Here is a 15,428-nt window from a genome sequence, read left to right as displayed (position 1 = left end):
TGGAATCTGAGCAGTTAACCACCATACTCTTTTCTTGCTTCCGGTTTCAACATCCATGTGCCGTAGCCCCTTGGTAGAGAGCGCGCACACACATGACAATTCCGTGTGTTTTGACTCACTGCTGCTTAAAATGGCCGGAGGGAACACATAAACGAGAGCACCCGTTAAATGCCATGACACCATCCAGAGTCATCAAAAGTATCCTGGTCCAGAGAGAGAAAGACAAGGTTCAGATCACTGATGAGCTTTTTATGTCAGGCGTGTGTCACAGGCCCAGATCAGTTTAGCACAGGTACCTAAGGATTTTTTAAAAATACCTGTTCGTGTCTTCCTGTTAAAAGAAGAGATTTTTTTGCCTTGAGCCTTGAAGTGTGGATTTAATTCACTCACTCGCTCCCTACTCCAGCAGTTTCAGTCCATTACATCCTGTAGGTTCACGCGTCCTCCATAATTTTTAATGAGTTATTTGGGATCTTTCAGCCAGATAGAAACTAGCAATCAGGCAGGTTTTAGAGAATATCTCATTCCATATCAGTGAAGGATATTTTAAAGGACAAAGTTAATGAAGACCTTACTGCGGCAGACCATTTTTATGTAAATAATACGTAAAGTGTAGTCGTCGGTCACATAGATGCCAGCGATGTGAACTGGAAGATACCAGGAGGGTGGGTTGAGGGGCCCAGAGGCCGTCATGGGTGAGAACTGGACCTGGCGTCTGGCAGTTTCCCTTCAGGCTTGCCTCTGCTCTTAATTTGTCCTGTGACCTTGAGGATGTTTTCAAACCTCTTGGGCCTCAGTTTTTCAAGCTGTAAGAGGAAGTGTTGCGCAAATGTGCGGTGTCATAAGTACTGAGGATTTCTTTTGCCGTTTTGGCTGACGAACCTTACGTGATGACATATTTGTCAACCTAATGGCATTTATGGAGTAAGATCCACCCTCTCTATTGTAACCTAATTAAAGCCACGTGAAACTACCGAGTCAGAGCTTCTCGTGTGCATGAGATAACCAGTGTTTGTGTGTGGAGGTGACCTGACCCCACCGGAACAACGGAAAGTACCTGGAGGCTTCAGTGTGCAGCCTGCCTGTGGATGAATTTGGGTCCCCACTCTGCGGCGTGGTCCCGATGACTCCCTTTGAAAACTCTCACTTGGAAGCCACTAGACTGGCTGATCTCTTGGGTCTCCTGTGACTACTCTTCGTCTCTAATGGGTGGTTCAGCAGGCAGGTGGGGTAGAGAATGTGTGGGGTTGAGGGTAGAAGTTGGGTGGAATAGACTTTATTATGTAGAGCAGTTTTAGGGTTACAGAAAAATGAAGTACAGAGAGCTCCCACAGGCTCCCTCAATTCCCTCCTCCCCGTTTCTCTTAGTAACACCTTACATTAATGTTATACAATGCACTCCTGTGTATAATGTGCACCCATGTTTTAGGACTAATTCCCATGTATAATGTTGATCCTTACTTTTCCCTCAAGAATTTGGGCAAAACAGTGTGCATTATACATGACAAAATGTGGTACATTTGTTAGAGCTGATGCACTAATATTGATAGGTTATTGTCAACTAAAGTTCATAGTTTATACTAGGGTTCACTCTTTATATTCTGTATTCTATGGATTTGGACAAATGCAGGATGTAATGTGTCCACCATTGAAGTGTCCTCTAGAATGTTTCACTGTCCTAAAATCCCTTGTGCTCCACCTATTTGTCCTTCTCTGCCACCTCCCACTCTCCTGACAGCCATTGATCTTTATATTCTCCCCATGGTTGTGCTTTTTCCAGAACGTCATATAGTTGGAATCACACCGTGCATGGCCTTTCCAGATGGACTGCATTCATTAGCGATGTGCATTTAAGGTTCCTCCATGTCTTTTCATGGCTTGATAGCCCATTTCTTTTTATTGCTGTATAATAGTCCCTTCTATAGATCAACAGTTTTGTATATCCTTTCACCTTTGAAAGACATCTTGATTGTTGATGCCTTTTATTCAGTTGAATTCTTATTGATATAATTATAGATTCTCATGCAGTTGTATGAAATCATATAGCGTGATCCTGTGTACCCTTTACCTAAGTCCTCAAGAGTAATATGTCTTAAAACTGCAGTATATTACATTGCACTGTATAATTTTATACAGGATACGAATATTGATACATCTACCCACCTTATTCAAATTTCTCTAGTTTTCCTTGTAGTCGTTTGTGTGTGTTCAGTTCTCTGAAATTTTATGATGTGCAGGTCTGGGTATCTGTCACCATAGTCAAGATATAGGGTATCTCCATCACCGCAAGGACCCCTCTGTGATCTTTTGTGGCAGCCACATCCACCTTCCTTCCATCCCTCACCCTTGGCAAGCACTGATCTATTCTCCATTTCTAAAATTTTGATATTTCAGGAATGTTAAGGAAGTGGAATCATACTGCGTATTAGTTTGCTATAGCTGCCTAAACAAATACTACCTACTGGTTATCTTAAAAATGGAAATTTATTTTCTTGCAGTTTGGGAGGCTGGAAGTCCAAGATCAAGGTATAGCAGGGTTGATTCTCTCGGAGGCCACTCTCCCTGGCTCGCAGATCTTTGCTTTCTCACTGTGTCCTCAAACAGTCTTTCCTCTTCGCACTCACACCCCTGGTGTCTGTGTGTCCAAATTTCTTCTTTTTAGAAGGCTACCACTCAGACTGGATTATGGCCCACCCCAATGCCTTATTTTAACTCAGTCACCTTTTTAAAGGCTCTATTTCCAAATATGTTCACATTCTGAGGGTACTGGGAGTTAGGACAACTACAAACCAGGTTTTTATTCCCATTTTTTATTTTTTGTTTTTTTGTGGGGAGGGCAAGGGAACACACTCCCGCCCTTAATATGCAATATGTAACCTTTGATACTGGCTTTTTTTTCACTTGGCATAGTTCTCCGGAGATTCATCCAGATGTATCAATAGTTTGTTTCTTTTCATTGCTGAGTATCATTCCATGGAATGTTGCTCAATGCTTTTTCATTTCACACATTTAAAGCCAATGCATTTAATGCCTTATGCGATGGGCCCTAAATTAATGCAAACATAGAATAAGCTAAACCCAGACAGAGATAAGGAAACCATGTAAAGACCAACTTGAGCATTAATTCCCTTGCACTGAGTCACCACGTATCAGCATTGAAAGCCAAAATTTATCATTTTTTAAAATAATCATTTAGAATTAACTTATTTAAGTGATAATTTTTTCGAGGGAGTACTTACTGCCACGATACTCTACATTTAAACATTAGAGATATGTTCATGGTCTAATCTTTCCCCTGATTCCATATTTGTCATAGAAATGTTTAAAGATATAGACCCCAACTCTCTCTGGTGGCTTCGGTCAGAACCCTTTCTCTCACGTGAGCTGCTACGTTCATTAGTGTGCTTCTCCACCCGTGACTCCATGTGGCTGCTCGTGTCTCTTTGAAAATCTGCTCTTGAGACAGAGATTATGGCTCACGGATCTCAGATAATGCAGTTGGGACCTACCTGGTCTCCTGATATGAGGGATGAGGGACAGCCCGAGGAAGACAGTAGGGAAATGCTAACCAGCAACAAAACTCCCAGGGAACTCTTCTTCTTGTGAAATACGGGGAACACTAGACTGATCTGATAAGATGTCTGATTCATAGGCTGTTTTCAGAGCAGTAAGAGTCCTTTGAGTTTCAAGACTGGAATGTAACAGGCTAAGATGCGGATGGATTCTAGAAAGCACAAATACAAAAATCAGTGACATTTGCAGTTCACAAGAGGCCTAAATTATGTAATTATGTGTGGTGAGCACAGAGATCTTTAAAATGGTTTCATTGTTAGGCTGATAATCCAGTGAACATAGAATAATTAATTTCTGTATCTTTTTACTTAAAATAATAGTTTCTGCTGAGCCCTGGTAATCTGGAGGCTTCGGGTTATCAGCCCACCACATCCTCTAGAACTTTTGGTTGAGCATCACCAACATCTTGCCAGCAACAGCTATACAAGTTCTGTTCGCAATGTCTGCTGAGTGCTCAGTATGAACCAGGAACAACTCTAGGCATTTTGAAAAAATGTCAACCTCACCACAACCTTATGAGTTAGGTATATTGTTATTTCCACCTGAGCCTCAGGGACACTGGGGCCTAGAGAGGTTACATTAACCTGCTCAAAGTCACATCAACCAGGAAAACTGGTTGGGAATCAAGAATCAAAAATTTTGTGTTGATTTTTTTTCTAATTCTAAATAGAGGAGGGTAAATAGTAAAAAATAATAACCTTTAGGAATACCTAGATCCAGGATATAGCGGAAAAGATTCTGAACCACTGAGATGAGCCAAGAAATCGAAAATGTTGGTGTAAAATCCCCAAAGTCCAGGGGGAGCCGCAGACTTCTCTTCCGCCCTTGCTATTCCTTGACACCGAATACCTTCACCTGGAGGGTTGAACCAGATGGAAGGTTCCATGGAACACGCCGGGTGTTCATCAGCACGTCTCTGGATTGCTATCTTAAAAAGTTATGCCCTCGCCCCAAATAGAAACTTGATTCCAAAAAAGCATACATGTATACAACCCTAAACTTGTGCACTTAAACTAGTATTTAATCCAGGAGACATAACTTGGGCATCCTAGAGAATAAATTGGAGCAGTCTATTTCAAAGTGATTCTACAGCAGCGCTGCCCCGACAGAACATTCTCAGGTGGTGGACATGTTCTGTATCTGCTCCGTCCAATATGGTAGCCACTGGCCACACGTGACTGCCGGCTCCTTGAAATGTGACTGTGGAGACTTAGGAACAATGGAATTTTAAATTTTACTTACATGGCTTAAATTTAAATAGCCCTATGTGTGGTTACTGTGTGGGACCGTGCAATTCTAGAGACTAAAGATTTAATCCTGACAGATACTTAAAATTCTAAACATACCTGTCCCTCATATTCCCTTCCTGACTCTCTCTGGGCAGGAGAATGAAGAAGTGGGTAGAGAGGGAAGGGGTGGTCGAGTGCAAACGTAAAATCATTTTCCATGTTTATCTGTCCCAAAATCAAGCTGTGCTTTGTTGACAAAATTTGGGAAGGTTGAAGAGTTGGCAGGCCCGCCTGTCCCTTTGCCTGCGTGAACGTGTCAGCGCCTCATTAATCTTGTGTTCAACTGTGAAGGCCCTTTCCCTCCTACCATGGGCCTATTTTCTAAAGGACGTTTCGGTGCCCTTTTACATTTTGCAGTTAGATGTTTAAAAAATTTACAGCTTGCTCTGTGGATTCATTTAAGCATATATTTTCCTTAAATATAGCCTCATGGTTTGCAAATTGGAATGAGAGAAATTATTTTGGAGATAGGGAACTTAAAATGCATTGTGTCATGAGTTTTTGAGGAATGTCCTTGGTGTTTATTTTCTTAAAATTAAAAGCATGATGAGTCTCCGTGTGATCTTTCTCCAGTTTTTATTAGTCTCTCAATGAAATGATTTTTATCACACATGTGGTCTTGGTGATTCTTCTCTTTCCAAGAAAAAGACCTCGAAATCTTTTTTAGACATAGAAGTGCAATATTTTTTCCCTTAACAGTTTTTGTCATTTTAGCTCAGTGTAAGAATTAGATGAAAATGTCTTTAAATGATGCTGAATATTTTAAGCCTTAAGCCTGCAGTGCTTTGTCTTCCAGGTGCATGGTGATGAATTGGTATTGCTTTTCTTTTTTTTTACTCTGAAGACAGACATCTAGAATAACCACTTTTCTGTATTTCCTGACACTGGAAACAGTTACCGTTTGGATTCCTTTTATAGTTTCTTATGCTAACGACTCCAGTGACCACTCAGTTGTGGTCTCGTAGTAAATCACAATTTCTTTGAAAGAGCCAGCTCTGTTATATAATTGTAGATGTCCCACCAAGCCATCTCCCTAACTAAAAAGAAAAGCACGTTTCTGTTGTCTCAAATAATATGGACTCTGTTCCCACACATAACATTCTTTGAAAATAAAAGAATAGACCATTTTCTTCTCCTCTTTTCTCCTCCTTCTCTCTCTCCTTTTAAAGCAGATGCAACTGATGAGACACAGAAGCTTCTGGCTGTGTCAGATCTGGTTGGTCAATCATGAAGAAAGCAAAACACCACTCCGCACACTTAGCCTTCAGACTTACCTCCTCCCATGTCTGACTTGCCCTAGCTGGAATTTGGGGTTCCACAGCGACTAAGGAGAGTGTTCTCAGTTGTTGACTTTCTGTTTGACAACGTAGAGTGAAAAAAAAAAAAACAAAAACCGGGGGGTGGCCCAGCTCCTTCTGGGAGTCAAGGTGAGGACCCTGAGGGAAGATTTAGGGGACCCCTGGAAGCCCCCTGTGCAGTCATCCTGGGAGGCAGGAAGACCATAGGCCTGGGTTCTGGGTCTGAGAGAGCCTAGGGCTCAGGTGGCAAACACAAGGCCTGCGGGCCAAATCCAGCCCTCCACCTAGTTTTATCCGGCCTGGCACCTTGTTTCTACCCAGCTGCAGCACCGAGCTCTCGCTTAACTGTTAAGGAGTAGTTACATTTATACAGCCCTAAAATTACATTCGGCCCTTTGAAGGCAACCACCAGGCTGATGTCACCCCTGGTGAAAAGGAGTTCGACATCCCTGGCCTAGGGGCTTGGTGTGAGGATCAGAGCCTCGGGTGGGCAGAAATGAGGGTCTGGAAGAAAAAAAAATCAACCAAATCAAATCAACCCACCCTATGATTCTATCCAGGAGCTGTGTGTTCACAGCCTGCAGCTCCTTGCCATCTTTGAGGCAGGGGACAAGGTGGGGATGGGGTGGACAGAAAATCAGCCATATTTTGCCAGGATACTTTTAGGTCAAAGTGGGGAACACTGGAACTTTTAAGTGTGGCAGGCGTTGGTAGGGTAGGGGGCCACAAAGGGGGCCCCTTTGTCAGGCAAAGTTGACTATTTGCTGGCACAAGCCAAGGCCCAGCATTTTCCCCTCTGCCCAACTCAGGTGACGAAACTGTGGCATTGCCCAAGGCTCTAGAATTCGGTGCCTGCTTTGGCCCACTTGGAGAAAAGGCTTCCTCAGAAACTGGGGCCTCAGGATGTGCCAATCCTTGTAAAGCGTTTCACCTCTACAGAGGCTACTGCCTCTCAAAACCAAGAACAATTAAAGCGCGAGTCTTTCCAAGCAACTGGGGAATTGAGCAAAATAAATCAGAAACCCTCAGCCTTGGCTCTGGAGGTTCGCCTCATTATGAGAGCAGATCTATTAGCCCTCTCGCCATTGTCTTTCATTTCTCAAGTGAGGTGATTCTAATTAAATTAATCTGCATGTCAATCTATCAGTGATCAATCAAAGAGCCCGAGGTCCCCCCTGTGCTGCAGGGTGCTTGCGGCTGACAGGGACTGATAATGGAGGAAGAAATAAACTGTCGAGCAAAGTTAATTAGTCAACATAATAGGTGGATTAAACGGGAGCTGGCTGATTGCTGTTTCCCTGTGTCAAAGCATGAGGTGGGCGCTGAAGCTGCAGTTACAGACAATTATTATATTTGGTTGTAAGAGGTCACATGAATAAACATCTCCGTGGGTTTCAGTTTAAGTCCTCTCCCCCACTTAATATAAGGAGAAGTGTAGGTCATTTCTTCTCATTGTTTTAGTCGAAACTCTCTGAGAAACACCTTGGCCGTGTCCCTTCTGGCGAACTCAGTTCAGAGGCAGTTTTCGAGGCGGCCAGGGTATCTGAATTGTACCTTGGACCAGTGCCACCATTTTTTTTTTGGCTTTGATACACAGATCTAAGACCCTTACTGAGCAGGGAGATTTTGGGGGAGTAGCAGTGGTGGTGGGAATGGTGGCAAAGGGGCGCTTTGGTCCGATTAACCAAACTGATGTCGGAAGAAAAAAGTACCAGAAACCGCCGAAAAGACAGCCAGGAGAGAAAGCCGCATCCCAGCTCCCACTGAAGCCTCTCTTTTTCTTTTCTCCCTCCTCTTAACCCTGACACATTTGGGGGTGGGAGGAGAGGGGGATATTTTAAAGATTCAAAAGATTTTTTATTTGCATGATCAACTGTGATATCTGCTTCAGTGTCTAAACTGAAGGGTAATTTAGGTGAAACACAACCACCCTTGTGTAAAAAAAATATGCTAATAAAGATCCTCTTGTTAAAATTATGGTTAACAGTGTACCTTCTGCTGTATAACTATAAACTGTGCAATTTTACTTAAAACTGCATCAAAAGCGTTCCATGCCAAAGACCCACTCATCAATAGCTCCTCTTGTTAGACTTGTACAACATAAGCACCAGTTATTATGTGAAATAGCTATGCAATTTTCTTCAGCTCCCAGCTGTTATTTATTTAACTCGAGTTTATTACCCTCCATGCTTTTACATTAAAATGTTCATTCATTTCTCTCTTCCGTCTCCAGGTCGTGGTGTCTACGACAGTCAATGTGGATGGCCATGTCCTGGCCGTCTCTGATAACATGTTTGTCCATAATAACTCCAAGCACGGGCGGAGGGCTCGGCGGCTTGACCCCTCGGAAGGTACGCCCTCTTATCTGGAACATGGTAGGCGAATCATTTTCATTGGTTGGCATTGCTACTTTAACTGTGAATTTATTTGGTTTCTTTCTTCCAACTCCACCCCATTTTCTACCCCATTTCAAATGTCAGATGTCCTGCTGAAGAATATTGATGCTGAGTAGTTACAGACAGGAAGATACCTTTGAGTCCCGTCCTTTCTTGTTGCACAGTTTTCTACCCTGGACATGGCTGGTGTATCTTTCCTTTTTGTCGAGAGACAGAGGGAGACCTCGACCACTGCTTTATGTTAACCTTCCACTTGACTGATGAACAAAGGCCAAAGCAGAGTAACAAACATCAGGATACATTTTGAGCTTACAATTCACTTGTTTGTATAATGAACTCCATTCTCCTTACACTCCTGTTGGCGTATCTCTGTGACTACATGTTTCACTTCATTTGGAGATAAAATCTAAAGTCTAGGTTGGAGACACTTTCTGAATATGAAGCCTGAACTAAATGTTCCCTCTTGCCCCATGCAGACCCCTCCCCTCAACATCACATGGTAGAAGAGCCTGCTTTCTGTAGGGAGACTTTGGTGGGGAAAAATCACCAAATTTGTCTTATATTTTTGGCCACTCAGTTGTGCCTTTGAGAGGATGGAAGGAAAGCAGATAAAAATTTGAATAAAGAAAAGTGAATGCCATTCGAAGGAACCATGGCCCAACTGAGTGTATGTCTGGATGTTTCAGAGCTGTATGTGTATGTAACCCATGAGTCCATACTTCCATCTGGCCATCCATCCATTATCAACGCATCATCCCTCTGTCCATCCATCAATATCTCCATCTTTCATCCATCCATCCATCTAAGAAACAGTAACTGAGTCTACTGGCTGCCAATCACCATGCTAGATTTTCTCCAGGCTCCACAGATTAACTCTTAACTCATTTTCCTACTTCACTTTCCAGTTTGCTAGGTCAGCAGGATTCTTGTTAAAACACTACCATACAAATGAACACCTGATGGCCTGATTTTCCATGGGCCTTGAGCAGTCCATGATATAGTTCATAAGGTAGGAAATTCCATTTCCTGCCAGCATCCCAATTCAATGAACATGCCACTATCATCCTTTTTTGCCTGTTTCTTTTTCTCCTGGGCTTAAGGAATATACACACTGTACTTTTTATTAATTAGCCAGATGTCACACTCTTACAAGGGCTTCTTCCCCACATCCAGTTTTGCTGTCCTTTTAAGGTAAACCATCATCTTTCAAAAGCTGCTGCTTTATGGTTTCATTAGTGCTGAGACGGATGGGTATTACTTTTTGCAGGAGGCCATTTGAAACACTTGCTCATGATTATACTCACAGTTCCATTTCTGTACTTAGAATTCTCCTGATCCTCACTTTATAGTAATACTGCCTTTTTAATACCGTTGGAGTCACCTAAGGCATTATATGACTGGGGATGTTTGGGTAAAAGGAGGAAGGAAAAGGCAGGAAAATGCTCACTGGGCACACTTTGGAGAACGCTGACTTAAACGCTGAAGTCATGATTTGGGCTGTGCCTGGTTCGTTTTTGTCCTGTCTGGGGACACACTGACTGTCCCTTTGAAATGTGCCGGTCATGGGTTCACAGTTTCAAAGTGTGCTCCAAGTGCAGACCTCACTCAGCTCTCATTCCTGCCCTTGGGAAGCGGGTGAGAGAGCACAGGACACCGGGCCAGTCATCCCTCCATCAGAGAAACCCAACACAGAGCGGCAAAAACAGCCGGCGAGAAAAGGACACCTTTCGGCGTGGAGGTCAGGAACATTATTTTGCAACATGAGGGTGTTGGAAAGAGTCTGGAAACCTAAATTCAGTTTGTAGTCTTGCCTCTACCCTTTGTATGACCTTGGACAAGTCAATTTACCTTCTGGGATCCTTAATTTTCTTATTAGCAAAACAAAGGTGATGATGATCTGCAGGGCGAGGGAGGGGGTAGAGAGATGTGTGTCCTGGCTGAGAGCAGGCCACACACATTGGGGAAGTGGGCTGGGTGGAGACTGCAGAACCAGGGCGAGTTCACGCTCTGCCGCCCCAGCCCCAGGCAGCTGTCACCGAGGGGAGTGAGAGCCCGGTGGGGCCACGTGTTCCATTTTGGCAAGAATTAAAACTCTCCTAATTTTTAATTGTTGGTAACTAATTACAAAATTTTTAAACCCTGAAGACATAAGGGGCGGGGGGTGGGGCTCACTTAGGAGGAAGATAGCCCTGGGCGAACGATTTGCAGTTTCTAAGCTTCCTCCCAGCGCAAATATTCTCACTTCTAGGTGTACGTATTAATATTTCAGCTGCGATGTCCTGTTATTCTAAGTTTTAAAGACAACATTTTATTCCTCTGCTCCCGTTTACCGGTCCACAAACGACCATTAGCGTATTATTCCAGAACGTGATGCCATCTCACTATTTATTAATGGTTAATCATCATTGGAGAGATGGGTATGTTCCACCTCCCTCAGCTAGAGGGCCTCCCTCCCTCCAAAGCCTCACTTCCCTTCGCTCCAGAAGAATAAAAGGGAAGACACCTCCTTCAGGTTCTTAGTAAGGACTGTAACATGGAAATCTGCTCCTCTGTCGAATGAATCAGCCAACCAGACAACCACCCACTCATGTAGACACTTCAAGCTGATAGCCACATAAATATCTTCTCAGCAAAGGGTGACTATGGGCTCTTTCACTGGTGATGCTAATTCACACTGAGTTGGGGTATGGTAATACTTTATCTCACCCTTGAAAAATCCTACTCGAAACTGTCCTTTTGAAGACTTACAGAACCACGCCACTCCCCCCAGCCCCTCCATTCCCATACCCCTATCTCCCAACTGCTTCTGCCCAGTGAGACCACCCAGTATTTTCACCTCTCAGGTGACCTGTAGGAGGCTTCGTTTTCCCTCATTCTGGGCTTTTTTTGCCCTCTCATTTACAGGTAGCCCGAATTATTTTGAGCAACTCGACACATCTCTATTTATATCCTGCTTGTCAGACAGTCGAAGGAAAGTTCCCTTTTGTGGCTCAATCTTTCTGCGTCTAAGAGAAACAGAGACCGTGCTTGATATTCATGCCGTTTCCCTGTGTGACCCACGGACTCACAAACCTTTGTGCTCAAATAACCATTCCTGTATTTCGAGCAGGAGCGTTGACAAAGGCAAATTTGTTTCCTAGAATCCTGTGTGATCCAAAGAGGGTGACTCCCAGCGCACTGTCGCTCGTGGTAGTTGCTTTCCCCCTATTTCTGCTTCATTCATAAATACTGAGATTTTCTTCGGCTGGGTACTTATGGGAGAGTGTAAGCTAGTGAGGTTTCCTCCTTAAGCAGTAGCTTTATGGAAGATGCGCAGCTGGGGAGAGAGGCAGCCGCAGGACCTAACTGCTGTCAGGGATTCGATTTTTGAACAAGCACAGGCACAGGGCCAAGGACCCTGAATTGTCACCAGCCCTCCACAGTAATGGACAGCTCTGGCTTGCGTGCCCGTCCTGTCTTCCCGTCACTTGGGCAAATTCCTGGGACTGTGTGCTGGGGGTTTTCAAAGGGCTTGCGGGGTGTTCATATTGTCATTGTTCTCCCGAGTTTCAGGCCGTGTGTTTACTTGAGTCGAAGGCCAATTGTGGCATCAGTTTCTGGTTTTTTCCGTCGTGGCGAAACACGGTGCCCTCACAGAGCTATAGTGCGGAGACCCTGTCAGCTTGCATGCGCGAACGCTGTATTATCCAATGATCTAATATGCAACAAGGCAAAGAGCCGGCGCTCGTCATCCTGATGCAGAATGCCGGGAGAAGTGACTGAACTGCTTTATGTACCATTAGCGCGAGCAGCTATGGTGAGCTCACCGGCAGCGTTTATGCAAATGCCTGTGAATACACTCCAGTGGCTTTGTCAGGAAACTGTCTGATGAGCAGTTTAAATGCTCATTTTTTTGAGGGGACCTATTTTTTTATTATTATTTTGATGTGCATGTGTTTTTCTTCCTCCCTCCTTTTTCTTCCCTCCACTCCTCCTCCTTATTGGACTATTGGAGGGCCTTTCCTGACCACTGGGGAAGTCTGGGCAGGTGGGGAGCTCAGTCAAGGGCAGTTGCCCTGTCCCAGAGTGGGGTTAAGGCCCCTGACTGGTGTTCTCCAGATTTAGGGGTATTTGTTGTTGCTATGCATTTGTACAATCTTCATATTTGTTTGAAAAATTAGTAGCGCTATTGTTAATCAAGAGTTTTTAGAAGATGAACATTTTAATGTTTATGAGTTCTGACCTGAGGTCCTATTTGGTTTCTTGGCTCATATACAGATGCTTTAAAACACCCCCGCTTTTGAAACTGGAAAACATTGGAAATTTAGCTTTTGTGGGTGTCAGATACGAATGAATTAAATTTCCCTTCAAAGTAATTATATGGAGTGAGATGTGAAGTATACATGTGCCAGGACCCCAAAATAAGTCAAATCAAAACAGAAGTGGGGTTTGGTCAAACTAAAAATACTGTGTAGAAGAAAGAGTGGTGATAGAATCACTGGGCCCTCCTTCTTGCCATAATTACAGCGTTAGAGAAATAGAGTCAGATTTTCCCCCCCACCAGTCAGCTCTGACCTTTCCACTGTAGTGTGCCCTTCCAGCTGTCCCTGACAATATGGTGTTATTCTTGCTCTTTAGCATTTGACCTTCTTTAATCCTTTTGCTCCGGACAGAAGCAGTGTTTGCTTCCGCTGGTTGCCCCTGGGTATCCAGGCCCGTTGCCTCCTGGTGCCCAGCCGCACTTCAGTTTGTTGTTTTATGCACATGTGGAGAAAGATGGCTCAGGCTTGGGGAGGTTACTCCTTGAGAGGCAGCGTAGAGCCTCCACTAGAAAGGAGAGGCCTCCTCTTCTCCCCTCTGTGCAATGAGGCCCTAAGAAGTGGCCAGTAAATATCAGTTGGATCTATGAGAAGTAGGATCAGGCTGTCCGACTGAAGAGCTAGATTCTGGCCCCGAATCTGCCTTCAACTTGCTGTGTGAGTCTGGGAAGGTCATTTTGCTTTAGCGGTCTCAGTTTCGTACGTTTGCCATGAGACCTGGGTTGGCTGATCGTTAGGCCTCCTCTTAGTGTGTCTGGGTTTATTCTGGTGCTCTGACCTCCCCGGGTTTGGCACCTACTTCAGGAGCTGCCTTTGGAGAAACAGAGCTTCAGGAGAACAGAGAAATCCACCGGTGATTTCGAGTCGAGCCTGCCTTTGGATCCTCAGCCAAGGAATAAGGTGTCAGAACAGTGGACTTTAAATCGTGCCTTCATTCATTCGTCATAGCACCCGCTGCAGGCCAGGTGCTAATCTGGGTAGAGTAACACAAGGCAGACACAGGCCCTGACTTCACAGAATTTATGATGTAAATAGAGATGAAAGATATTCAGCAAAACTTACAACTCACTCACTGGAGTTGTGCCCAAAAGAGGGACCATAAAAGGAGTGAGGAGGAGTAAGGCGTCAGGGAAGCCCTTCCGTGAGGAAATCATATTTATGCCCAAACTTAAAAGATGAGGAAGTTTGAGCCAGGCATAGGGGACAGGTTAGACAAAGGCTGTTTAGCCTAAGTGAGTGAAGGAGCCAAAGGAGACTGAGATGGCTCCTGTTGCTCCCAGCCACTGGGAGGATGGCTGGAGATGAGGCTGGGGTGGCTGCCGCCAAGGGCCAGGTTGTGCAGGCCCATGTGGGATGCTCAGACCCTGGTCGGGGGCAGTTGTGAAACAGTGCAGGGGACCAACCATCTAAACTCGGTTTCAATTACATGAACTGCTCCTGTGCTGTGAAAGCCCAGGGCACGTTTGCTCTGAGCTGCTTATGACTGCCTGCCTTGGGAAGCTCACCAGGGAGTTGGCTGTGCCTCGAAGCTGTTCCCTGATCACTTCTCCTTCTATCAGTAGTGCATGTGTTCAAAATAGAAAGTCAAACATCCAAGAGTTCTTTTTCTAGATGATTTTGGCTTATTGGTTTACTTTTTTTTTTTCCATAACTAGCTTAGCAAGTGTTTACCCATTGACTTCTTTTGAACTTGTAGAGACTTACTTTTTTACGGTCTTTAGATTGCAGTTACTTGACCTGTGGAATGTATATTGCTAAAATTAAAAATTAAATTTAAATTTAAATTAAATTAAAAAGTTAAAATTGAGTGAGTGAAAATAAACTAAACAAGGAGAAATGCACTCTCCCAAATTTCTCCTCTGCCACCACGGTCAGTGACTGAGTCACAGTTCTTGCTGAGTGCAGAGCCATTGAAGAGTGGAAGGCCATCTCAGATATTTCCTAGAGACCTAGAGAGGGGTTGCCACCTGCTCCCATGCACGTCGCTTGTTTCTGTCAAAAATCCATTCAGTGCTCTTTGCATGTGTCCGTGGTACACTAGCTGGCAAGTGTGAATGCCAGGGGTTGCACAGCTAAATGGTTGCCGGGTTACACAGGATGCTGAAGGCCTGGGGGTCCACCCTGCTGCCCATACAATTCAGGCTGGTCTAAGCTTGCAGACGTCTCTGGGATTGCAAGGATCATGAGAAGGTTGTAAAATCTCTCCAGCTTCCTGGCATAGGTGCATCTTCAAAACACAAGGGTGGAGGACAAACGATACAGTTAGAGCTTTATAGTTAGATGACCCTTCACGTGACTGGTTTGGGTGCAGGACTCCAGCCAGGCCCCCTTAGGCAAGAGCATTTTGATGAAGGGTCCAAGTTAAGTAGAAGAGTATGAGCAGCATCTTTTGTTACTGAAGGTGGCATGTTACTTCTTATCGATTGATTTTCCTACTTGAGAAAGCAAGACAGATGCAAGAACAGAACATTAAGTGAAGACTATCCAGATGTGTCATAAACTGGAGCGGGAAGGCATCAAATCAGGCCTTTTTCTTTGAGCAGTGGGGAAGATGTCTTTCGTCTTCCCTTGCCT

General features: G+C 44.3%; 1 protein-coding gene across 8 annotated transcripts in view; it reads left to right on the top strand.

Moving 5' to 3' along the window:
• EBF1 (EBF transcription factor 1) overlaps nt 1–15,428 on the top strand; it is a 381,178-nt gene that overhangs the window by 244,148 nt on the left and 121,602 nt on the right. For 4 of the 8 annotated variants that reach the window (XM_053927370.2, XM_053927369.2, XM_053927373.2 and 1 more), the window contains exon 8: nt 8,394–8,511. In XM_053927370.2, coding sequence (XP_053783345.1) covers nt 8,394–8,511 — 118 coding nt within the window. Of the gene's footprint in view, nt 1–8,393; nt 8,536–15,428 lie in introns of all 8 variants that reach the window. The other 4 variants (XM_053927367.2, XM_053927368.2, XM_053927372.2 and 1 more) reach the window with 1 other exon arrangement.

The sequence above is a fragment of the Desmodus rotundus genome, chromosome 6 (genome assembly GCF_022682495.2).
Source record: "Desmodus rotundus isolate HL8 chromosome 6, HLdesRot8A.1, whole genome shotgun sequence".
Classification (NCBI taxonomy): domain Eukaryota; kingdom Metazoa; phylum Chordata; class Mammalia; order Chiroptera; family Phyllostomidae; genus Desmodus; species Desmodus rotundus.
The sequence above is the reverse complement of the archived record's forward strand: the minus strand, read 5'-3'. Positions and strand labels throughout refer to the sequence as shown.